Source organism: Ambystoma mexicanum, chromosome 2p (genome assembly GCF_040938575.1).
Source record: "Ambystoma mexicanum isolate Mex_15411 chromosome 2p, UKY_AmexF1_1, whole genome shotgun sequence".
Lineage (NCBI taxonomy): Eukaryota > Metazoa > Chordata > Amphibia > Caudata > Ambystomatidae > Ambystoma > Ambystoma mexicanum.
This window is the reverse complement of record NC_090923.1, coordinates 89,242,940-89,269,547: the sequence shown is the minus strand read 5'-3', so window position 1 is coordinate 89,269,547 and position 26,608 is coordinate 89,242,940. Positions and strand designations below refer to the sequence as shown.

At 44.5% G+C, this 26,608-nt stretch overlaps 1 protein-coding gene across 2 annotated transcripts in view; it reads left to right on the top strand.

The window, feature by feature from the left end:
- P4HTM (prolyl 4-hydroxylase, transmembrane) overlaps nt 1-26,608 on the top strand; it is a 971,989-nt gene that overhangs the window by 30,190 nt on the left and 915,191 nt on the right. For both annotated transcript variants that reach the window (XR_011301876.1, XM_069643317.1), the window contains exon 2: nt 22,102-22,183. Coding sequence is in view for 1 of the 2 variants with exons in the window: in XM_069643317.1 (XP_069499418.1) it covers nt 22,102-22,183 (82 nt within the window). In the remaining variant the exon portion in view is untranslated. The remainder of the gene's footprint in view (nt 1-22,101; nt 22,184-26,608) is intronic.

The following is a 26,608-nucleotide window of genomic DNA, read 5'->3' as shown; positions in this document are numbered from 1 at the left end:
GTTTGGGGAAGGGAACCCTAAGCACTATTGTGAACTTTTGTTGGAACGGATGCTGCATTTTGGGGAAGGGAGTCTCAAGATTTAGTTAACTTTCATATTGAACTAAGGTGCCTGAAACCCAGAGAGTGTAGCCAGCAGAAGGTATAAGTCCTCTGAATAGAACATTTTGTTATGAATAAGACCACAGAGCTCCCTAATGCTCCAGACTTTCTGTTAACCACCTTTTTAGTTGATGTATCCCGTCACTATTAGGCTCTTCTTAGTTGTGTGGGCAAGCATAGGTTTAGACACAGACTGACCTTTTCCTTTGGACATTCTGACTCTGAAAATCCTTACTTCATTTAGGCAGGGAAATCCACCATATTGATAGGGCCAGATAGGCATTCATCCCAACCCATTATCTTGAATAAAGGTTTTCAAATTGTCTCCTCTGCGTCTGGGTCAGTGTCTCTCTTGATACCATGACTGTCTCACATATTGTGTCACAAGTGGGATACAGCTCAGCTGAAACAAGTTGGGGGACCCTAAAATATAGAAAGTTGAGTACCTGAGCATCAGATCCTATGGTGGCCACAGATGGCTCCATTGGATTTGATGTTTGCAGTAGCAGATCAGAAAATATTCCATTGGGCGAGAGAAGTATTATACCAACTGACTTAGTCATAACACTACCCTCTGGTACTTATATTCGACTCACACCCAAGTCGTGACTTGCCTGGAAGTTTGGGCTGGATGTCCTTGCTGGGGCGGTTGATCCAGATTTTAGAGGGCATGTCAAGGTTCTACTGCACAACCATGGGAATGAGGGTTTCCAAATTCAACCTGCAAATAAAACTGCTCAGGAAATTCTGGGAAGGGCAGTATATCCCAAGATACAACAGGGGAAAGAGACCAGGAAGACACACAGAGGTATCTTGGGCTTTGGTGAAGCCGATGAGAGACCCCAGCCTGTAGTTAAAGCCTCTTAAAATGAGGAAGACCCAGATATCCTCCCGGGCCTGGCTTTCGCTCAGAGGAGTGATCCTCTGTTAGCCGAAGCTTTGTTACTAGTTATACCAAAGAGTGAAGACTGAGCAAGTAGGGGACCATTTCTCTTTCTTGAACTCCTTTTGTATATAGGTGATACCCCGGCTGATGGGATGAAGAGAATACAACTAGTAGTCCCAAGAAGCCACAACAAGTGGTTTTGGAAATGGCACATGCACATTGAACAGGGGATCAATTGATCAGACAAAAACTCAAGCCCCTGTCAGTACTAAGTTTTATTGGTCTGGGATCCATGCGGATATTAAAACCTTTATCCAAGCATGTGATATATGCCAGAAAACTAGTATGCATATACCAGCACCAGCCTCTTTGAATACTCTTCCCATCATTGAAGTCCCCTTTTCCCGAATAGGAATGGACATTGCTGGTTCTTTTTGTAACTGCACTTTAATTTGTCATCTACTGGTCTGTAGTCATAATTATGACTTGTGCTGTAACTAAGGGGACTTTAATTAGCATCTCCTTTTTTGCCAGAAGATTCCTACGAACCTCCTATATTATTGTTAGCACCGTGACAGATTAAGCTGCCATTTACAGTGCTTTCCTGAGTGTTCCCATGCCTGTCACTTTCCCTTTTAAATGCTTCTCTTCAGCAATTACTTGTTTTTATGCTCTTCTCACAGGGGGACTGAGGGCGTGTTCTGTTGAATCGGAAGAAGTGTATTCAGCATGCCTGTCCTGTATGCAGTTTGTTAAATACCTAAGGGAGTTTGGGACTCAACCACCAGCGCCTAGGAGTGATTGTCCCCTCTAACCTGCTTACCGTATTGGCGGTTGCAGGTACATGGAGTTGTAATACATTTTAAGAGCTTCTGTATACAGCGTACAGGAGAGGGTAAGACAAGGTTAACCACTTTCTCTGTGATTGTGAGAGTTTGCGTTCTTAGAGAAAATGAACTGTTTGTCTTGTTGGGGTCTGATTATAAGTTGGGTGGTAATGCAGCAGTAATTCTGCCAGGTGAAATTACTATTACAGCCATGGTGTGCGGTGGAATGACCACATTACAGATAGTTGGGAGTGTATTGGTGGTAACAGTAATTCCATCCGTCCGGAGGAATTGCCACCAGCAGAAATATCGCTGGAATGGGAAGCCTGCTGGTGGCCATCTTTAAAAAAAAATCCAATGTACCCTGAATCTCCCATTTCCTGGTGCCATCTAAAGGGAAAAGTCATGAGGAACATGTCCCAGGAAAAGGGGAAAGACTGACATCAGACTGCAAAAGTACAAATTTGGTGAGGATGAACTGCAGGTGCTGGTAGAAGAGGTTTTCCCCCTCATGCTGATGAGCTGTATGGAAGCAGAAAGCAGAGGACCTCTGGCCAAAGGAAGACTGCCATCGGCGCGAGCATATGGGACAAGGTCATGTTAGTAGGCATTGTCGCACAGGAAAGCGAAGACTGCAGCAAAAGGTGGAACCACCTGAAGGTCAGGGTCCGCAGCCTCATCGCCAAACAGAGCTATGAGGTGGCAACATGGAACTACTCGCCCTGACTCAATGGGGGGAAAAGGACAGCTCAGTCCTCCACATGAAAGGGATAAAAGGGATCGGCAACACCGAAGTGGGAGCAAGCAGCCAAGGAGATGCCAGTGAGTCTTTAACTTCCCACTCCAATGTGAATGCACTGGCCAAAAGCATGTGTCCCCCAGAATAAATTAGCCCAATGGTCAGGGGAATGGGCAACCACATGGTAAACTGTACAAAGGAAAAGAGGCTACATGCATGTGCAAGGGAAGGTGGGATACCATTATAATACACATGCACCATAGAGGAAATGTGCATGTGAAGCTATGGAACCATGAGTAGCACCCATGTGTGCTGTGAACGTCCATGTTGCAAAGTGAAACCCCTGGGCCAGCACCACAAGCTATGATGGCAGGCCAACAGGCAATGTTCCTATACATGTGCCGTATGCTCCCTCAGCAGACACTACTTCGACCTTGTATTAGCTGTACTCGTCCTGCAACCGACCATGTCAATCAGGCAAAATGTGTTTTGGATGACCATTCTTCATGTTGCTTGACTCTCTCACTAGCCCACTTACTAGTATGCATGACGACTGACAACATGTCATTATCCACCCGACAGGCTCTCAGTCCACTTAGGCTGATGAGGCAGGGCCCTCCACGGCCCAGAAGACCTCCACCGCTGGCAGTGCACCTACCTCCGCTCCTACAAAGGCCAGCCATGGGAGTAGCGGGAGGAGGATCAGGAGGAAGGTACCGAGGCCACATCACACCAGCCCCATGTCAGCCTTGCTAAGTGTTTCCAGTGACACCTCCACCAGCACTACAGATAGCACTTCACATGTAGCTGCAGCTCTCCCAGCAGCTGCAACTGCCACACCACAGCTGGCCCTGTGGTGAACCCCGAGGAGCAACATGGGCAAATGTCACAAATGGCACATTGCCTGTATCCACCACTCTGCCCCCTGACCCCGATATCACCTGAGCCAGACAGCCATTTCTAGCACCAGGCTAAGCCGGACACAGGGACTGATGGTAGTTATACACATGAGGAGGATGACACTGGTTTGGAGCCCCCCTGCTTCAGCTCTGGCCTTTCCCATATTCCATAGCCAGTGTCTCAACATTCACTGGCTGCAATCTGGGGGAGCTGGATGCTGTGGAAAGGCGCCAGGCCACCATACAAAACCTACAGGCCATTCCGGACAGTGTATAGGAATCCTCAAAGAGAATTGACAGGTCATTGGACTGCCAGTGCCGACAGTTGTCAAAGGCGACTGTTGCCCTCACATCTGTGGGCCAGAGGATGAGGGAGCATACAGAGGGCATGTCGGCCTTTTATACAAGCATGCTGTGTGCCAGGAATCAGAGCCTTCTACCGCCATCACCCCCACAGAGGGCTAATGGCCTGGGGCCTCACAGCGCTGCTCATTCTGCTCTGTGGCCCACACAGTGCCCGAGCAGGTTGGCAAGGCAAGATGCCACGAAAGTGATATGACACTATTTCACTGGGCACAAGGGAGGTGAGTGGTAGTGGTGCTGGGGATTCGGGAGGTGGGTGGGAATGACTGTTGGGGATTGAGGAGGTGGGTGCGGAAGGGCTGTTGAGGATCGGGTGGTGGGTGGAAAGGGCTGTTTGGGATGGGTGCTCACAACAGTTTTTAAATAAAGAAGAAATGCAAGGACAATCATTTTTGTATAAATGTGATATTTTTAAAATGTATATACAAAAGTGTGAATCTTGTGAACAGAGATGTGTCTAGAATTATTCTTCAATTCTTGCCGCAGCAGACGTCTGTCCCTGGCTTCCTCACGCTCAATGTGTGGCAGCACTGCATCTGTGGACAGTGCATCATTGTCTGCGGAGGGAGGCATGTCCAGATTAGGGTGCTGAGAGACACTTTGCCTGATGCAGATGTTGTGCAGCATGGCACAAGCAATAAATATCAAGCCAACCTTCCCTGGTCTGTACATCAGGGCCCCTTTGGTACAGTCTAGGCACCATAAATGTGCCTTCAGCAGGCAAAAGGTCTGCTCAATGCAGAGTCTGTTCCTGAAGTCGCCTCATTGTAGGCCACCTCCTGTGGCGTACGTGGATTGTGCACAGGTTTCATCAGCTAAGGGAGCTGGGAGTCCCCTGCAAGAGCATAGGACACAGTGCATAGAGGATGCCTAGCATGTTTTATGTCTTGCTGATGAACACTCTCTTGGTGCAGTTCTGTTGAATTTGTACTACATGGTTTTCATTCCTAGTAATTCAATGATGTGTGATACACTACAGGGATACATGTGCATTGTCACTTACAGATACATTCTGCACACAGCTCACACGCACGTTGTGCAAGACATGGCCTGTGCTGGTATTTTAACTGTGGATGATGTCTTTGTTGGGCCTGTGTTGTGCTATGTTGTCAAGTAGTGCCCTGCTGGGTAATTCCGTTGTTCTTGTGCATGTGTGTGATTTGCCACTATGGATCCAAATACATGGTTTTCTGTATACATTCCATCAGTGTCTGGCAGTGTTGCATTGGCTGTTTAGGTATGTGTGCCCTATGCTTTGTGGTTCCTGTAGTCATCTGTTTTTGCAGGAGTTACTTGTGGGGGCATTATAGCATTGCTATGATACTATTGCATATTCCTGCTGGGCCTCCTCATGTGGGTTGGTGGGTGTCATGCGCCGCATGAGAGGGCAGGTCCTGCATGTAAAGGGCCTTGACAGGGCATGCATTGATCAATAGTAGTAATGCACCCTCCCATTCACATTGCATTGAACTTGTGCTGCTACATTCTATTGTGTGATGGCACTTATACTCCCCCAGCATCTATGTCTGTTCTCCTCTGTGGCTCTCCATGTATGCAGGCAGGGTGCTATTATGCAGGACCATGACGTTGTGGGTGGTTCCAGGAAACAGGGCACAGCAGTGTGCTATTGTCAGGTCAGTGCCACACTTAACCTGCACATTAATACATCCATGGAGTGGAACTTCTTCCTGTTCCGGTATGCCTCTTCGGATGCCTGTGGGGCAACCAAAGCCACATTGGTGCAGTTCAGCACAGCAATTGCATTTGGCACGTGGCCTACTGTGTAGAAACACGCCTTTGTGGTATTTACCTGTGCCAGGGTAGTGGGCAGGGAGATGTGATGAGATGCATGGCACAGGAATGCCTCCAGCACCTGCCCAAGCACAACTGAAAAAGTGGATTGGGACATGCAAATGTAATGCCCACAGTGTGCTGGAAGGTGCCACTGGCCACTGGCTAGAAAATATAGCACTGACACGAGCTTCAGCAGCAGAGGTAGGGCAGTCCTGATATTGATCCTGCTCTAGATGTTGCAGATTGTGGAAAGTACCTCTATTTTCTCCCTGTTCAGCCGGTACAAGGTAATGAGCTGGGCATCAGTCAGTGCTCAGGATGGGGGCCTGACCCGGGAAATGGGTGCACGCCTTGCATGGCGTCTCATCCTCTCTGCGCTATGTGCCCTGTGCAGCGATTCCTCCCTCTGCAGCTCATTGTGGGGCAGGAGATGCTGCATTTCCCAGTTTGCAAGTGCTAGTGGCAGCATGATGTTGTAAACTAAATACAAGAAACACTGCTCGCCACCAAGGACACCCCCACCCACCATTCCTTCCTCCCTACTACCACCACACCTCCCAATACCACTTCCTTCCAGTTCTCACAGTTCCCCTCAGACATATCTAAAACCATCCAACTTCACACCATCCATCTGCAAAGGCAACACCTGCCCAGCACACATTGTTAAACGCTGCGCAGACTCACTCTCATCCATCATCTACAACTTTATTAATGCCTCATTCACATCTGGCTAAACACACGTAGGGGGGTCCCCCAAATGAACCATTCAGCAACTGATTCAATGGCCCAGTTTTAGCTCATACCAGGTCCCATTCCATATGCTGTTTGAATCACCACACAGAATGTTACATATAAAACACAGTGTTTGTCATTTTATACAAAATAGTTATAATTTATTGCGTAGGCCATTGGTCGTATGTTAACAAAGTAAAAAAACCACATAAATACATATACTGATATGGAGGATGTATATATACATCTAATAGCATTTCAGTGATTCAATCATAAAACGAAAGGTGACACAGAGACAATTCTGCAATTTGGAGGAAAGCGGGCACAAAACACTGTCTTCTTGGCCCTATCTGGCTAATGAGTCACAGAAATCCTCCAAAAATAGTGTCACCTAATACACATTCTAAAATTGATTATGCATGACAAGATGAATTGTACATGACCGAAAATACACATCCCAGGTCTATGTCCATGGTGGCGATGTTGGACCACGTAGCATAACTCGATGGTACAGAGTGATGCAAGGGACGTTTCGGCAGGACATCAGTTATACTGCCTTCGTCAGGACCCCAAGGGAAATGGAGCTCTGTAGATGTGATAGATAATTAACATTACTGTCATATAAAAACATATTACAGGGCCAGCGCCTAAAGAAGCGGCTGCTGGGAAAATAATATGTTGAGACGTGAGGCTAAAAGGAAAAACCTCCACCAACAAAACACCAAACTACTGTGTGTAGACAAAAACCCCACACCTAGCCAGTGTGGTGATATCAACATAGAGAGCAACCTCCACTTGAAGACGATGAAGGGCAAGAGGGAAATTAAAACAGCCATTAAGATAAAACGCCCAACAAGGTTGTGTGTGGTGGTGCTGTGCCCAAGAACCGGGGTGCCAAGTGCCACAAAAGACCGAACCCAAGGCTGAAAAATCTGCAATACCACAAAACAGTGTATATAAAGGGCTGCATAGGCCCTCAACTTACTTTAAGAAAAGAAACAATCCTCCAGAAGGATATTCGCTGCCACAAAAGCGGCGCAAAGAGGAAAGAACCTCCAGGTCTTCAAAAATAGAGACAAAAGAACCATAAACAATGACACCCTAATCAAACGAGGGGATAGCAACCCACAATGGACTGCAAATCTCCCCCTTAAAACCTATAGGGAGCCACACCATTGCTCACCTTGATGCGAAGGCTGGGTATGTCATCAATAAGTATGCCTCTAATGACTGTCGCATAGATCAAACGTCCGTATCGCCAAATACAGAGGTACAGGGCAACCATGCAGTCGAGCATCCTCACGTAGCCATTCCCATACTGAAGAAAGGGAAACAAAGAAAGCCAGGTCGGCTAGGCCATACATACATAAAAGAAGGATCAACGCGTCCATATCACTCACAATTAAAGGACACTTCACGGCTTAAAAATGCATGTTGAGCCGCATGCATGGGTGTCCACACGGAATGCGTGGTACAAACCCATAACAACATGCCCCATATGTCAAACATACATAAATAGTGCCTCACGGCCTATGGATGCGGCACCTACCTGCGTTTCACTCCTCAACTCCGTGTGTGCGGCGCCGAACGCAACCAGAGGAGAGCCTTCTGAATAGCAGCCCGCTCCCACAGTGTTTCGTCGTCCACACTACCCGAAACAGGAAATGCGATGTACGCGCGCCGTCAGGAGGTCCATGAAAACAAAGAAAGGACACCCAGTTGCCTCAAGAACTGGTATCTATATACACAGCCCATTCATGGACAAAGAAATGGGACTGGAAGCTGAAACCTGCTGTCTTTTCATCTACATTTATGTTTATTTTTTATTTATTTTTTACCTTTTAGCTTTAGGTCCTTATTTGGTTTCTCTGGCCTCTTTCTCACCCACTCAGTGGTATGAGACTTTGGGCTATATTTATAGCCTGATTTATGCCTCTATATAACTATAAATCTTGCGGCGCAAGGTGTGGCCCGTTGTTGGGTATAACTAGCTCCTCTATGTGGGGCTTAGTAAAAGTTTCATTGAGACTTCTGTAACTTCAGTACATCAGCCTTAGCCCCGGCTGCTGGTTTCAGCTTCCAGTCCCATTTCTTTGCCCATGAATGGGCTGTGTATATAGATACCAGTTCTTGAGGCAACTGGGTGTCCTTTCTTTGTTTTCATGGATCTCCTGACGGCGCGCGTACATCGCATTTCCTGTTTCGGGTAGTGTGGATGACGAAACACTGTGGGAGCGGGCTGCTATTCGGAAGGCTCTCCTCTGGTTGAGTTCGGCGCTGCACATGCGGAGTTGAGGAGTAAAAAGCAGGTAGGTGCCGCATCCATTGGCCGTGAGGCACTATTTATGTATGTTTGACATATGGGGCATGTTGTTATGGGTTTGTACCACGCGTTCCGTGTGGACACCCATGCATGTGGCTCAACATGCATTTTTAAGCCGTGAAGTGTCCTTTAATTTTGAGTGATTTGGACGCGTTGATCCTTCTTTTATGTATGTATGGCCTAGCCGACCTGGCTTTCTTTGTTTCCCTTTCTTCAGTCTGGGAATGGCTGCGTGAGGACGCTCGACTGCATGGTTGCCCTGTACCTCTGTATTTGGCGATACGGACGTTTGATCTATGCGACAGTCATTAGAGGCATACTTATTGATGACATACCCAGCCTTCCCATCAAGGTGAGCAATGGTGTGGCTCCCTATAGGTTTTAAGGGGGAGATTTGCAGTCCATTGTGGGTTGCTATCCCCTCTTTTGATTAGGGTGTCATTGTTTATGGTTCTTTTGTCTCTATTTTTGCAGACCTGGAGGTTCTTTCCTCTTTGCGCCGCTTTTGTGACAGCGAATATCCTTCTGGAGGATTGTTTCTTTTCTTAAAGTAAGTTGAGGGCCTAAGCAGCCCTTTTATATACACTGTTTTGGGGTATTGCAGATTTTTCAGCCTTGGGTTCGGTCTTTTGGGGGCACTTGGCACCCTGGTTCTTGGGCACAGCACCACCACACACAACCTTGTTGGGGGTTTTATCTTAATGGCTGTTTTAATTTCCCTCTTGCCCTTCATCGTCCTCAGGTGGAGGTTGCTCTCTATGTTGATATCACCACACTGGCTAGGTGTGGGGTTTTTGTTTACACACAGTAGCTTGGTGTTTTGTTGGTGGAGGTTTTTCCTTTTAGCCTCACGTCTCGACATATTATTTTCCCAGCAGCCGCTTCTTTAGGCGCTGGCCCTGTGATGTGTTTTTATATGACAGTAATGTTAATTATCTATCACATCTACAGAGCTCCATTTCCCTTGGGGTCTTGACGAAGGCAGTATAACTGATGTCCTGCCGAAACGTCCCTTGCATCACTCTGTACCATCGAGTTATGCTACGTGGTCCAACATCGCCACCATGGACGTAGACCTGGGATGTGTATTTTCGGTCATGTACAATTCATCTTGTCATGCATAATCAATTTTAGAATGTGTATTAGGTGACACTATTTTTTGGAGGATTTCTGTGACTCATTAGCCAGATAGGGCCAGGAAGACAGTGTTTTGTGCCCGCTTTCCTCCAAATTGCAGAATTGTCTGTGTCACCTTTCGTTTTATGACTGAATCACTGAAATGCTATTAGATGTATATATACTTCCTCCATATCGATATATGTATTTATGTGGTTTTTTTACTTTAACGTACGACCAATGGCCTACGCAATAAATTATAACTATTTTGTATAAAATGACAAACACTGTGTATTATATGTAACCTTCTGTGTGGTGATTCAAACAGCATATGGAATGGGACCTGGAATGAACTAAAACTGGGCCATTAAATCAGTTGCTGAATGGTTCTTTTGGGGGACCACCCTACATGTGTTTATCTCGTTACTCATTTGTCCCCTGTATGCCTTTGAGTATTCTTCCCTTGTGTGGCATCATTCACATCTGGCACCATCCCCATGTCCATCAAAAAGACATGGGTCACTCCGCTACTCAAAAACCCTCTCTTGTCCCTACCAACTATCGGCCAATCACCACCATCCCCTTTCTGCTCAAAATTCTTGACCGCCTAGGGTACATACAAATCCAAACCCACCTAGAGTATTTCTACTTGCTGGGCTCACGCCAATGCGGCTTCAGACCTAGACATAGCACGGAAGCTGCCCTACTAGACCTTAAAATCCAACTCAACAGTTTTCAGGACTCTGGTGACCTTTCCCTCTTACTCTTTCTTGACCTCTCGGCTGCCTTAGATCTCGTTGACCACGACGTCTTATGCAACAATCTCTCCACGGGGAAAATCCTTCTTCAGTGATAGCTCTTTCAGAGTTTTCATGGAGATGAAGCTGCAGACCCCATCCATGTCCCTTAGGGTGTCCCTCTGGACATTTACACTAAACCCCTTTTTGACCATCTTGTCAATTTCGACATTCCATACACCAACTTTGCTGATTACACTGTGAAGGCATCATGAAGTAAGACACAGACAACAGATTCTGAATGAAAATGAAATACTTTATTAACTTAAATGCCCGGATTGAAAAAGGCCTAAATTGCCCTATGCTAAGGTGGGATTTCCCTACCGAAATAAAACTAAGGAAAGTGTGAGTCAAAGAATTCGACTTATGAATCTGTCTGTGTCCAAAACCTAGACTTGCCCTCACAACTGATCTATACAATGTGTAGGGATGTTGGCAACCAAAAAAACAGTATCCAACATAAAGTTCTGAGCTTCTTCCAGGTCGCAGCTTCTTTTCAGCTCCCTTTCAAAGGTACGAAATAGTTCCAACAAAAGTCTGTTACCTTTAAGTTCAGGATGATACAGTTCCAAACACAAAAGCACCTTGAGACTCCTTTCTCAAGGGAGTAAATGCTTCAAGTCTCAGGGTTCCCTTCCCCAAGATTTAGTTTCAAAACCACAAAATATCCTTTGTGTTCTTAGGGCTCTTTGCCACACCTGCGCCCTCTTTTTGTGGTTGGTTTTCATGTAAATATCTTAATTGAGTTGGATTAAATTTAAGGGTTCCCGTCAATTCTACTTTCTATGCGTATTTGTGTTTATGTGTAGTTTTCACACAATTTGGTATTATATAGGCCTCTACATGTTACAGTTCCATTTACTTTTATCAGCATACAAGGGGTTTGCCTGGATTTAAAGTTCACTGTTAAAGTTCCATTTTAGAATTCATCATATAATGGCTTTACTTGAAAGTAAAGTTCTGTTTCCTTTTAAACTCAATATGTAACAGTTCTGCTTATTTGTAATGTTTTCATTGAATTTGGTATTCAGTAAGCATGGGTGGTATTTGTAACACACTTTTGACTCAACCCAAAGTTTAATATTCTTTGTTTGCTTCTGATGAAATGGCCAGTACTCGGAGACTTTCGAACAACGTGTTTTCGTTCAACACGCGACCACTCTAAAGTTAAACAGCTAACAAGGGTTTAACTCCAGAGTCTTTCAAAAACGTGTTTCCTCAAACACGCTGCCACTTTCATAGAAAGTATTCCTTTAGAAAAGTATAAACGCTCGCGGCCCGGGTTTCCCACAAATTAGAAACTCACCGGTCACATTCACAGCTCTCCCAGCAGCGCAGAGCACACTTCTCCTTTTCATGTCAGGGGTGCAACTCCTGTCCCTCAAGGAACTACTGTGCTGACCTTGGAACACAGGGGAATGAGTATCTTGAACATAAAGGAAAGGGACAGCCTCTCCACAGGGCTTCCTTCACACCTTTTAGTCCATGGAGCCTCTGCTCCTACTATTCCCTGATGCAGGCACCAGCCTTCCTGCTACTTCAGCTGCTGCTTTTGTGCAATTTGGTCTCCAAGTCGCTCCCCCATTGGTTCTCTTGGCAGCTGGACTGGTCTCCTTTTATAAACCTGCAGCCCCCTGACAGGCTGCAGGTATGGAAGTCCAATTAGCCATGCCTAACCACAATCAATGGGACATGCCTGACCCTCACAGCTCTTAGCAGGCATCTTCCTCGTCCCACAGGCATCTTCTTCGTCCCTGTAACAGTGGGAAAATAGCACAGTCTTCATTGCTCTTAGTTGCCTCTTCTTCGTCCCAGTATTGTCAAATGTCTTATGTGGATAAATGAGGGGAACTGGCTTATAGCAGCCCATGAAGGTTGGGGAAAGGGTTGAGTTGGTTGTCAAGAAGAAAAGGAGGATATCATTTCTCGCTTCTCCGCCTCCAGGGTCAGGATCCAATAGCGATGGCCTTTCCAAGGGGTTCAAGAGGGAGAATATCCTCAGGGTTCTCACAACACCCAAATACTACTGAAACCTACCGAAGAATATACCCAAAACTCCCTCAGCGTCAGTCGTGTCTACTGCATCATCCAGAATTGGATGGCCAATCATCATTTATGCCTTAATGATGACAGAAACAGAACTACTCATTGTCGGTTCACCCCACCGGTTCAAGACCCTCGGCACTGCATTTTCTTCTTTCACCATAGACAGCGACCTAACCCCGGTCTCAAACGCTCTAAAAACCCTGGGAGTATATCTGGATGCCGAACTTAATATGCATAAACACTTCAATGCCCTTGCATCTTCAGCGGCTTACACAAACAAGCGTATCAATCTAAGCAGAACATTCCTGTCTCCTGATAATTGCTTGACACATGCAAGGGCAATCATTGGCAGTAAAATGGACTACTGAAATGCACTTCTCACCAGCACTTCCACTAAAAACCTATCCAAGCTACAGCTGATTCAAAACAGTGCACTCAGAGCTGCCTAGGGCATAAAACCCACTGACCATATTTTACAGGCCAGGCGTGACACCCACTCGCTTGTGATAAAGGCCTGGATTGAATGTAAAATCTTGACCATTACCCATCGCTGCATTAACAATGTTGCGTCCACCTACCTGAACCACTGTATCTCCAGAAAGACCAACCTATGCACCTCTTCTACCCTGGCTCTGGTCACCCCCAGATTTAACAAGAAGCATCCAGGAGGTTTCAGCTTCCTGGTCACTGCACCTATTTTATGGAACACACTGCCAGCCTGCCTCAAAGAAGAACCTTTCTATCTGGCCGTCGGAAAACTCTTTAAAAACTTGGCTGTTTAACAAACATGACTGAATCCTGACCGAGTCCATACTTTCCTTCTGGCCGCAATTGAACTGGGGTTCTCTGACTATGTTCACCTTGTTGTCCTAAACCTCAGCATGTTGTTTTACTAAGGCTGGGATACCTACGGGTCTGGGCGCTGTTAACAAATGCAATAAGTAAAGTGTGTTTGGGTCAAGTGTGGGCCTTATGTACTCTTTCTGAGTGGATTGGGTGAACCTGTGACTTGATTTCCATCACCTGAATGCATTTATCTCACCTTCTAGGTGGAGGTAACTGCACTGTGTTTTTGGTGGAATTAACGCCCATTTTTGGCAGTATTTCAACTTGTGATGCAGCGGAAATACTGGTTTGCATCTTGGCGGTAATTATGCACCTCGCTATCCCATTGCCTCGCCACCACAAGCTTTGGTCAAACAGCTGGAATGGGCTATATGGAGAGAGATCAATTTAAAATGACATGCCTCTACTCTGGCACAATACCATAGGTCACAGAGGATACCGCGTGGTTTAAGAGTCTCGCTAGAACCAACTCTTTGTAAAGCCAACCCTATGTTTTTCAAACGCTGGCAACAGATCCTAGACAAATGCTCTTTGGATCTCATCCTGTTAACGATCGAGGAATTGACGCAAAACATTAGCTCCCTGGATGAGGAAATTGATAGTATCAAAGTGTCTCTGAGCAGCAGTCTTACCCAGGAAGAAATCCATCAGATCTTTGAGGATACCAATCTGAAACTCAAAAAATGCAAAAAAAGAACTGGAAACCAATAAAATAAGAAAGTTCAGGAGGGACACGCAGGATTACAAATTAGACATGCACACGTGGCAAGAGTATTCGGGACATAGAATCCCAAAGCAGAATCAGCCATGTGCACCCGAACCAAGAGCTCTGATTACAGAAACTACACCGTCAGACGAATCGAGCATCGATTTGGAAGGGACGCCGGGATTGTAGAGGATACCTCTACTGCCCCATCAAGCTCAACGGTTACCAGGCAAGTCACTTTTTTAGGAAGAGACCAATCAGAAGAGAGCAAAAGAAAAAATCTGCAAACGAAGACAGCAGTAACCAAGAAAAAATAGTGGTGAACATTTCTATACACCTATTGTCGAGATTTGAGTTGAAGGTGTTACAGAAAATGTGTCATTTGTGCCGCAGCACCCTCCTGTGGGAGAAAAATGACTTGTTTTAAATTAATGAGGAAACTCAAACTAAAGGTGTTTTTAGACTTGTTAGAGGAAACTAGTGAGATTGAAAAAGGCTCTGAAAAAAACTCTCATTCAAGGTAAAAGAAAAAGAAGAAGAATACTTTTCCATATGGGAGGCATTCAATCCCTTATATGACTGAATTTATAAGATGTGGATAATAATGAGGAGTGGGCTACTTTTTTTTCTCTCTTCTCTTTCTACTACTTCTTCTCCTTCTTCTTTGTCTTCTTTATTGGTGGTTTAGTTTGGTGTTTGTCTGTGTTATGTTCTGTATTTGTATTATTATATAAACTGTGTTTTTATCTTTTGTTAATTGTTTCTTCACTGCTTGTATAAATTGAAAATTACTTAGTATGTCTAGGAAGGTGAATTTGATTGCAATGTTTATTTATTGATATGTAATTACTAAATGTTGCTGAATTGGTCATTTATGGTTTTCCTAAACACCCCTCTATTGTATTGTGATGAGATATATTTGTTGACATACTAATAAAAGATGTTTAAAAATAAAAAAATAAAAAGGCTCTGAGTATCTGGAAATGGTTCCCAAAAGTGCCTTTTCTCCAACAGTTCAAAACATGATTCAGACAGCCTTTGAGAAACAAGTATGTGAGGGATTGAAGAAAATCTCCTTCCAACCGAGAAAGCATGGGATCTTCACCAATCAAGAGAGACAGGTGCTCAAAGGACTGTTAGATGACCAAAATGTGATCTTTAAACCAGCAGATAAAAGCGGTGCCTTGGTATTAATGAATAAAACCGACTACTTAAAGTTAGTAGAGAGACAATTAAATGATGGAGGGACGTGCCAGCAGATCTCCTATGACCCGACGGAGATGGTGAAGGCACTGATCAAGGAAGTTTTGGATGAGGCGGAAAGCTGGGAAGTAATTCCCAAGTGCACTAGAACACTCCTGGAGAATAAGCATCCAGTAATGCCAGTTTTTTACATTTTACCCAAGATCCACAAGAGCTTGGTACATCCACCAGGACGACCAATTATCGCGGCAATGAGCAGCTTTGAGAACCACTCGCTAAGTACCTGGACAAGGTCATACAACCTCTAATACAAGACAGCCCTACGTACTTAAAGGACACAAGACACTTGCTGTCTATTCTGAACAGTACTAAATATGTATTCAGACGTGACACACTTTTCACCATGAACGTTGCGTCCCTGTATACAAACGTTGTGCATGAAGCAGGCTTGTAAGCAATGGAGTGGCTCCTACTTAATTCTGACTCATGTAAAATGGACTGGGTCTTCGTCATCACACTCCTGATCCTGAAGCTGGTTCTAATGAATAATGTCTTCAAGTTTGAGAAAAGGTGTTTCCTTCAAGTATCTGGAACCAGCTGGTGGCAGCCATGGCCCCTAGCTATGCTAACACGTTCATGCTCTATTTGGTGACAGAATATATTCTGAACTCGGTTATATGGAGACAAGATCTGTCGGTCTATGTAAGCTACATAGATGATTTTCTTTCCGGCATTTGTACGGGACCCATCAATGAATGATATGATATGGCATTTAACCAACTTCTTTGAAATGATGAAAGCAAATTCACCTACGCATTAAGTGTACCACCCTGTGTAGCGACAAGAGAATCCACTTCTTGGACGTAGAGATATACCATAACAATAGCGAACTTAACACAAGGATTTTTTACAAAACCCACTGACAGAAGCAGCCTATTACTTGCCATAAGCTTTCATCCGAAGCATACCATTGACAGTGTACCGTTAAGCCAATTTCTGAGGTACCGATAAAATATCTCCAACACAGATGAGTACAGAAAACAAGCCTATGATCTACATGTGAAATTCCAATGGAGAGGCTATACAATAAGGACCTGAATAAAGGGATATCGGAGCGAGTAGAGAAAATACAGAGCGCATCCCTTCTGACAACTAAATCACCCAAGACCAGTCCCTCCCTAGTATATGTGACAACACACTCAACACAAAGCTCGAGAATCAAGAAGATTATCAAACCGCACTGGGAAATGCTGCATATAGATCCAAGCTTACAGAGACTCTTTCCGGAACCTCCCACATTTTCCTATAGGAATAGTCAAGCACTCCATGGCACTCTAGTGAGAGCTGAAGTAGGACATCTTGATAAATCCAAAGAAAGAAATATGGGAACACAACCGTGCTGCAACTGTCAACACTGCAGCAACATTATAAAGGGCTACAAGATCACACACCCACACTCCGGGAAGAAAATAGAGTTCAGGCACTCCTGTACATGTGATGCCATGAATGTAATCTATGCACTGAGATGTCTGTGTCCGTACTACTATGTAGGTGTGACAATGAGGAAGGCCAAAACTAGATGGACAGAACATAAGTCTAATATAAGAACTAAAAACCTGAAATCACCAGTGGCGTCACACTTCCTATAGTATACACTTGTGTACAGGCGCGTTACAAATGCCATATCATATCATATCGCAACTGAAATGTGTGATTTTAGAGCAGGTCACAGCCCATCACAGGGGCGGATACCTCCTTAGGAGACTATTAGAGGGAGGTGGCATGGATTGAACAATTGGATTCACCCCGAGGGGAATGAACTGTGACTGGGATCTGATGTGTTTTGTCTAGACTGTGAGCAGTATAAGGAAGGCATGGTATCAACCAGTAGGACAGACACAAGTGATCACAGTTCAAGGGTGTTTGAAAAACACCTATACAATCCTAAATCGAAAGATGGGAGCAAGGTATGACCATCAAATAATAACGCAGCCATAGTAGAATCTGTCAAAATAAAAGGGCCTATACTAATAAACCTATTGCCAATCCTTACTTCTAAATACAAATAGTATGGGAAACGATGTATGCAAAAGAAAAGTGTTCAAGAAATGATATGTCAGGATATTCAAGCCATTGTCTTCCCTTCCCCACATTTTCAGCACAGGACAAGGCGCCACACTCGAGCGTAGCACACTCTCTGGCTTCTCTCGGATGAGGATGCAGTTCAAAACCTCAACATCAGGAACCTTCTGTGCGGAAGTCTCTTTGCCATTCAAAGTGTCTTATTTCAGAGGGCCTGATGCAACACGACAAACATTAAAGTTCCTTTCTTCTCAGGATTTCACATATACAACTTCTCGGGTGATTTCCTGTTCACCACGGGTCCCCTTCCACTGGGCTCAGTCCCACTTTAACACAAAACCTTCAATTGGTCTCCCTCCGTCGGGCTAGGACCAAATTTATCTACTTTACCAAACTTTCTTTACTTCATCAAAATCGAAGACTTACGACTTTTGCTCGACCCATCGCAAGACCACTTTGATTCACAATTACTCGTTCTCTTCTTGATATAACTTTTTTCTCACTTTCTCTTTTGCCGCTTCTCAATTGGATACCTTACAGAGGCCTGCGTTTGAGCACCCACGCAGTGCCAGACCACTCTGTCAAAGGTATTGTATCTTGCTTTTAAAATTCAATCACTCATCAGCAGTTCAACTTTACTTGCATCTCTTGTCACATGCGTTTTTAACAATGTTCGTTCCAGCGCTCGCCATACAATGTTGCTGCTTGCAACCTTGACTTCAACACAGACTGATCTTGTATTTATTTCCCCAACTCACCAGCTGTGTCATTTTCATTGATGCTTATTTGATCTTGGAGCCAAGGACGGTACCACACGGCTGGTGCTTCTCCCCGCCTTGGAGAGCCCTGGGTATCTCCAACACACAATGCAGGATTCTTCAGCCTGGTTTCCTGGTCTTACGCTTTCTATTCTTGAGGTTTCTGGAAAGCAACGGTTCCTTGTCGAAAAGGTCAAGGGAATTTCCCTGCTTGCGATCCCTTTCTGTTTTGCCGTCTTTCTTCTCTCGTTCAGCTGCCATCTTGAAACTGCTGTTTCCTCATTAGCTTTGCCTCGCTGAGAGTGTGCTCTCGCACTCTGCCTTTTATCCATGTGGGGAAGCTTAATGGAAGTCAGGTGTGTGCGATGGTCAGTAATTGCCTGACCTCGCCTGACCATTGTATTGGGGCACGTCCGGTTTACTGCTCGGGTGTTAGTCTGTTTACTCCCATAGCGGGCTGTCCGTGTGAAAGTGTTTTGTGTTGTGAAAGGGGGTGGAGGGAATAGAGTTCCTAAATATCCTACCTGATAGGATGGGGTGAAGGTGTTATAGGGAAGTGGATACTGCGTCTCACCATCCGATGTCCTTCTCCCATTTCTCGAAGACCCCCACGCAGGTGATATTCCCCCTGCACTGGTCCACCCCCAAGGCCTTGATCCAAAAGTGATGGCCATGTCCTGGCTACCTGGATGACAGATGACCAGGGACTAGTGGGTAAAACACCTTCTGGTTTCTCACAGCAGGGCCCCCTGAGGGCAATGTTACTCTTTTGCTTTATTGAAATAATCTTATAGTAGCAGTACAGGATAAGTTGTGTAAATGAGCACCTGTTGAGGTAACACACTATATACCATTGGGAACCTTTGCATCATATTGAATAGAATGTGAATGGTCTGGTCCTGTGAAGCAAAAGGTAACCAGATGTAAATGGCTGTTTGCTATACCCAACATTTTTTTTTACTTCGATGATAGACCTGTTACTTAGAGATTTGGAATTTAACAGATCCTCAGTCAGATGCATCCCGGGGAAGGCAGGTTGATGCAAGCTGGACAATGTATGTAAATGTATTTCATTTGAGGTGATGAGGGTAGTGCGGTTAACTGATTTAATGCCCCTGTGAGTATAACTGCCTCTGTTAAGGAGGCGCACACAGACTCTCAAAGATGGCCGCCGCTTGGGATGGACGTACTCGCGAATGCGCGAATTGTGTTACCATGGCAACCGATCTTTGTTATTAATGTGTCCATGGGGCACCCGTCCGGTGATGCCGGTCTCCTGCCTCACGGTCCGTGTTTGCAGTAAACACTGGTAAGTGACCCGCATGTTACTGATTAGATCATTGTTCTCCCTATGGGGAGCACCATAATCAAGGAAGCGCATGAAGTTAAGCCACTTATGATAACGTCGAGGGACCCTGGAGTAAAGCGCATGGTGCTCGGGTTCACCCGAGTACTAGAGCGCTGAGAGGAAGGCATGTGGGTACTCTTGATAGCTGAGCCCGATCCTCTCCGTAATACAGTTGATAACGTAGTTACAGTATCAAGGGGATTACCTTGATAGTTCTGGTGACAATAACCTTGTCACCTGGAAACACATACCGAAAGAGATGTTGGGTACCTCGACAGCCTTATTCACAGCGGGATACCAGTGAGACCATTTGGAGCAAAGGAAACCGCTAGTGAGCTAGATCTGAGAGAAGCTTGGTGAGTGAATTGGGGAATTCTGTTGAAATTTTAAGAGTTCATAATTGATGCACCTTGAAACTGCTCTATATGTAACCATGGCTACGTGAGTAGTGCATACATTTCCATTAACAGGACAGACCGACTCACGACTACAAGTAGAGGTTAGTTACTTTTTGCAACCGAGATGTTCTGTGAGATGTATATGCCCCAGGGTTCATTATAATTTCCTACATAATTTCTGGTCAACGGATGAATAGTAAGGGACTAGAATTGGTTTATGAAGGACAACTCAAAGCCCTGAAAAGGAATATAGTGCAATATCAGAAACGTGTTGGCTAACTGATACAACTATTTGAGTTGACTGAAGTAGAATTGCTACATTTGATCAACACTAGTGTGAGTATTGAACACTTGTATTTGGAATTTTGACTTTTGTGTTAAGGGTGTAAGAAAACCTGTGTAGCTTTAGCTGGTAAGTCCATTCCTATCTTACTTTCCATGCTACCAAACTCTTAATCTCTTCCCTCATCTTTACTCGCCTTTTCTACTGTTCTTTTCTCTTTTTCGGTCTCCCCTCTTCCCATCTCGCCCCCCTTAAATCCGTTTACCACTCTGATGTCCGTACCCTCTGTCTTCTCTCTTCCTATGATTCCATCTCCAATTCACTTGCCAACCTAGGCTGGCTTCCCTTCTTCCCTTGCACTCCCAACTTAAATACCACTTCCTTTGTCTCGTTTTTAAATCTCTTCATGACCTTGCGCCTCCTTACATCTCCTCTCTCTTTCTATGCCCCCTCTTGCTCTCTATGCTCTGCTGATCACATTTTACTCTGTTCCCTCCCCTTGTGCCTCTTCTCGTTGCCACTCCTTCCAGCTCCTTTCCCCACTACATTGGAACTCCCTCCCTTTCTCTATCCGTTCCATCTCCACCAATTCCTCCTTCCTTTCCTCCTTAAAATCACTCCTTCTTCACCCCCTAACTGAATTCTCTCCCCTTCCTCCTCTTCTTTCTCCTCCCCACTCCATCTTCCTGTTCCTTTTATCTCTCCCTGTCTCCCCTTCGATCTCCACCCTCCCTTCTACTCCCTCTACTCCCTTTCCCCTTTCCCTTTCCTCCTTCCCATTCCTCTGCTCTTCTCTTCCTTCCCAAATGCAAATTGTTCCACATGCTGTTTTTCTGGTTTGAATCATGTATATTTTATTGCTTCTATGTTCCATGTTTAATGTTCTCTGGTTGTTATGCTGTAAAGCGCGTTGGAGTAAAGCGCTATATAAATAATAAAATACAAATACAAACTGCTGGTACACTTACTGCTTGTGGTTCTTGGGCAACACTGTAATTACCAACTATGATTGATGAATTTGTTTTCTGAAAGTGTATTTTATTCAAATCTGTAATTGATGAATCTCGGTATCTATATTAATAAATGCCTAGAAGGACATTGTCCAACAAAAGTGCACACCTGTGGACGACTACAGGCGTTCTTATTTTTGTTTCTGATACAGGATCACTATTGGCCTGGTGACCATACCCATATGCACCTGAAACGTAAGAAATTGTAACAGAATAGCCTTGATAAGAAAGACGAGTTAGTGCTCCTCCCTCTTCCATTTATATTCGCTAACACAATCTGCCACCATTGTGGTATTGTAGGGCACCCAGTCATGGAGATGCCCAGTCATCGATAAGTGTTCATGTACAGAACTTCTTGTCAAAGCTTTCTTTGGTATATAAATAAATACAAAATAGTTACATATACCTGTTCTGTACCGTGCAAATGATGGCCCTGTATGTATGGCTGTGTCCGTTTTTTTTAGAATTCTTGTTTTCAATTACCGATATGAGGGGTATTGTTGAAGACTTTTCAAAACACATTTTGCTTTTGTAAATGTACATTTTTATAATTGATGCGTAAAATATCCATGACCTAATCATGTTCACTAATTATTGGATACAATGAACATATTTCACTGAAATGTGACAGGTTGTAAGTTTTACAGAAAATATGTATTCTTTATTTTAAAAAAGCTAATCATAAATGACATGCTTGACTTAGAACTAAAAGTGCTTTTTCGAGGGTGTTTGTTTCCTTTGTATTCTTTAGCGTAATGCTTTCTCAGAAGGGTGATTATTGAGACCTGTATGAGTGATTTTTGTGCACCACTAATGATCCTCCTGTCCTGATTTTCCTAACTAGGTCGGATACAAGCAGAAACTGGAGCTGGGGCCCAACAGAATTCATGATATCGAGACGCTGAGTCTGAAGCCTCTTCTGTTTGGTAAGAAAGGGTGACGGGAAGGAGATGTACATACATCTCTTTATTGCTGTAGTGCCAAACTGTGATACGTTCAATGAATGAGAAAGCGCAATGCTCTCAGTATCTGTGGAGAAGAAACTGATCGGTTTTCAGCTGCAGTATTGAATGGTGGGCCTGGAGGCTTCTATCATTTGGCACTTGGAGGGAAATTGTACAGTTGAAAGCAGGTTTGCGCATGCCCACCGCTGTTTTGTCACTATATATCTACTATTATTATAATATTATCCACAGATCTGTGACACATTGTAAGTAATAGATAGGTTACAAAACGCCCTCTTCCAAACTTTGCATGCTGCAGTAAATATTTTCAAGTGTTCGCTCTGGGTCTATCAACAAACGCCTTAAAATGTGGAAATGTCTCCGTTTGCCTATTGTCTTCAGCATGAGTAGTGGATTTCCAACACGAGGGTACATCACTTCAGGAAATGCTTTCTAACACAATGGAAGTGGGCACTTGAAGGAGGACTTCCTCAGCAGTGTTTCAGTTAACATCTTCACAGAAGAAGTCATACAATCTAATCTAATCTAATCTTGAAAAAATGTAAGTCATCCAATTTTTGTGCAGGTCGAAAGTATTCCATTCTGAAGATGTTGGCATTATATGGCCTCCATGTGAAAAAATAGAAACCGTAAGAAGCCAGATGGGATGCCAGAGTTATGTTTTTGATGTCTGAGACATGACAAAAGACAGAGCACACAATTGGATTTATAAGGGTCACAATCTAAGCACAAGAAGTTGGGGGAGTGGTATACGGCAGAGACGTTAAGGATAGAAACTGACCACTAGCAAGATTAAGAGGCTCCAAAACTGGGAGCCATAATTTAAATGCACTGAATTGTGATGACGTTTTTGACTTTCTGGATGGTGTTTGGATTTTGGGGACTTGATGAAACGTTGACCATAGGGCTACAAATGCATTATGTCTCAAATTTTGATGGCCTCTGAACTTTGATAACATTTCAACAAAAGATTTATGTGTCCATTAAGCAAATTTGTATTTGTTGGGCCCACTTATAGCCTGGCCTGTCAGACCCTCCTGCCCCAAGCATTTCTATATACTGCAAGTTGGTGAGACATAGAGCAATGATCTCCAACTTTACCCTTGCTTATCCATTATGATTGACATCCACTTACCACTATATTTTCCATCATCAATTTATTTTCAAGTGCCCACCAAAAGGCCCATCAGTATGTCATCCAGAGATCAGCTCTTAAAACCAAAGAAAATGCACATGAAAAGAAACCTCCCAAAGAGAAGCCAGGTTGAGAGAAAATATCTTTAAGCTTGACACAGAATAAACTGTAGGTCACTTAATATTAAACAGGTGATAAACTGGTGGATCATCTAGGGTTCCTCCCCTACCTCTTAACCCCTGTCGGTGGTGGCCTGCTCTTCTACTGGGAAGAGCCGAAGTCCTCCACAGTGCTGAGTCGGCAGCAGTGTGGCAATGGCAGCAGTGGTCACTGTGGCTTTGCCGGTGCGGTTGGATAGAATCGGCGTAGAACCATGCAGCTGCTTGCCTGGGGAGCCATGGGGGAGTGTGAACTGGGCAGGACCCGGTGACGGTACTCCCGCTCTATTTGCCCAGACGGGGATCCTAGTGGTGCATCTGGGTACTGCTGTGGTGCCTGTCGACGCAAAGATCTTGTGGACCTGAAGGCGTCTGCTGGATAGCAGCATTCCCTTTTCCCGGTTCTTGGCGGGGGCCATCCATTGCCATATGGAATCTGTGGCTAGATAGCTGTCACTATGCCATTGGTATCCAGATACCCAGAATTAGGGCAGACTGTGGAGCTGGCAGACTGTGGAGCTGCATTGAACTCTGGAGAGTAGTAGTGAGCCAGGAACTGTTGACGGTGGTTGTGGCATTGACTGATTATTTATGTGGGGCCGTTGATGGTGTGGCCCACTGTTTCATCACCTGGTCTCTCGTTGCTGCTTGGGGTGACATTTGCCCTCTGTCCCTTGCTCCCATTCCTGGGATGGCTGTTTCTGTCTTTGCCACCCATGTCCTCCTTTTTTATTCATTATAGTTAAAATATGTCTTGTCTTGTAAATGTATTTGTTAGGCCATCATAGTTACGGTTTACTGGACCATTATTACATTTTTGGATTATATGGTTTACATTTATCTTGCTCTATTTCTTCTGTTCTTCTCTGTATTGGCACTGTCATCATATCTGTTTGTACCAACGCGTTAGAAGTTCAATAAATGAAATACAGATACAATACTATCTTGTTACAGTGCTCTTCCTCGCTGAGCTCTATTTCTACTCCCTCTCCACTGCTTGGCTTGCATTTCTTTACTTTCAACAGCTTTCGCTTCTGCACTGCAGCTCAGTCGTGTCTCCCCATTTCACTCGTGTTTCCATCCTTCTTGTGTCCTGTGGTGCCGCAGGACGCTACACATGGCCATGGTCTGTGAGAATCAATTCACAATTCCATGGCTTCACAATGTTGCGGAGTGCTCTTAACTGCACTACATACTTCAATATTTTTACAGTTCTTAGATTATGAGTGAGGCATAAGAAAAGTTGAAACTATGTAGTGTATCAAGGCCACCTGTGTATTGGACATAGAGGGGGGATGATTAACTCTTGAGAGGCATGGGAAGCCATCCACTCTCTGGTGCAACCCCTGGGGGGGCACAAAAAGGCTATCTTTCAGAGCTCCAACAAGCCTTTGTTGGTTAGTTCAGGGATATGGCTAGTGCCTAAAGTAGTATGTGGGGAGTATACTTCACGGTTGTGGAGAAGAATGCTGCATCCTGGGTCTCGGAGTCCAACCCTATGTCCCCATATAGAAACCCCAGAGAAAGCAGAGCCCTGCATCAGAGTTTTTTGTACATCACATATGCAGCTTATCTTTCACAGTCTTTTGTGCTCAGCCATGGGTCCAGGTGCAGAACGAGAAGAAGGAAATCGGCAAACACCTGTTGCACAAGGCCTAGTCTGGATCTGACCTGGAGCCAAACAGAAACCATACAACAAATAACAAAATCATGCACGGATAGCACTTGCACTCCCTGCTTCAATGCTGGGACAGAGGAGAGAACCTCACAAGAGGGCTGGGAAGTGGGCGCTGCAGGTATGTGAGCCGCCATGTTAATTCTTCCTGATTCCATCATGTCATACAGAATATTTGTAACTTTTAGATGCTGGAGCCCAGGTAGGCACTGATACCTGTTAACAAAAGATGCTCATTAAGAGCAGGGAAACACAAACACTGACCACACCAATGGGGAGGATGTGGGACCATTAAGGCTGAGCCAGTCCAACTGCATGAAGCACATAGGGAAATGGTCCTTGTGGTAAGCTAGAAGGACTCGGACCAGAGAACATGTTTCCACGTCGTTTTATTTAAATTAAAAGAAACGTCTCACTAACCCCATTACTAAAAGGGAATTTCCTTCCTAACAAACTAAGGTGCTTGTCTATGGTTTGAGTTTTTTGCTTTTAGTTTTTATAGACCTCTTGAGTTTTCTGTCATGCCTGCTGCTGGGAACTCTCAGCTTATGATTTCGCCCTGGAATGTTAATGGGCTGAATAATCCTGTCAAAAGGCAGAAGATTATGAACAGTTTAAGGGATATGCTATGTGATGTTTATTTTTTACAGGAAACCCATCTTTTGTTGGAGGACATTGGGGTGCTGCATAAAAGATGGTTGGGTGATGTTGTTGCTTCCTGTTATTCCTCTAAGTCCAGAGGGGTGGCATTCCTTTTTTGGAAGGATTTTCCTGTTAAAATTCTGAAAACTAGCTGTGATCGTGAGGGGCGGGCTGTAGCTGTTCTGGTGGAAATACAGGGTGTCCAACATGTTCTATGTAATGTTTATGCTCCCTCGGTGGACAATGGCTCTTTTTTGGGGGGGAGTTCACAGATGGTACTTGATTTTAACTCAGCTAATATCGTTCTGGGTGGGGACTTCAATTTGGTTGATAACCCGTCCATGGATGGCACTGGCCGTTCTGCTATACAAAGGAGGGATGGACTTTTTTGCTCTTTTAGGATGCTGCTTGGTGATTTTGATTTGAAGGATTGCTGGAGGCTACATCACCCGGATTCCAAAGAATATACGTTCTGTTCTGGGGCTCATAACACTTATTCAAGGATTGATATGTTCTTTACTGCTGGGGGTGCGACCACGAATCTTTTAACTAGTCGTATTGGCTGTATAGCGCTTACTGATCACGCGTCTATTTTTTTGTGCCTATCTTTGAATTTTGCACGCTGTAGGACTTTTCAATGGAAGATGAATACTTCTATTTTGCAGGATGAGACTATTTTAGGGAAAATCAAAACTGAGGCTGAATGCTTTGTGATTGAGAATTCTTTAGAGGTTCTTAGTAAGAAGGTAATTTGGGAAGCTTTCAAATGTACTATG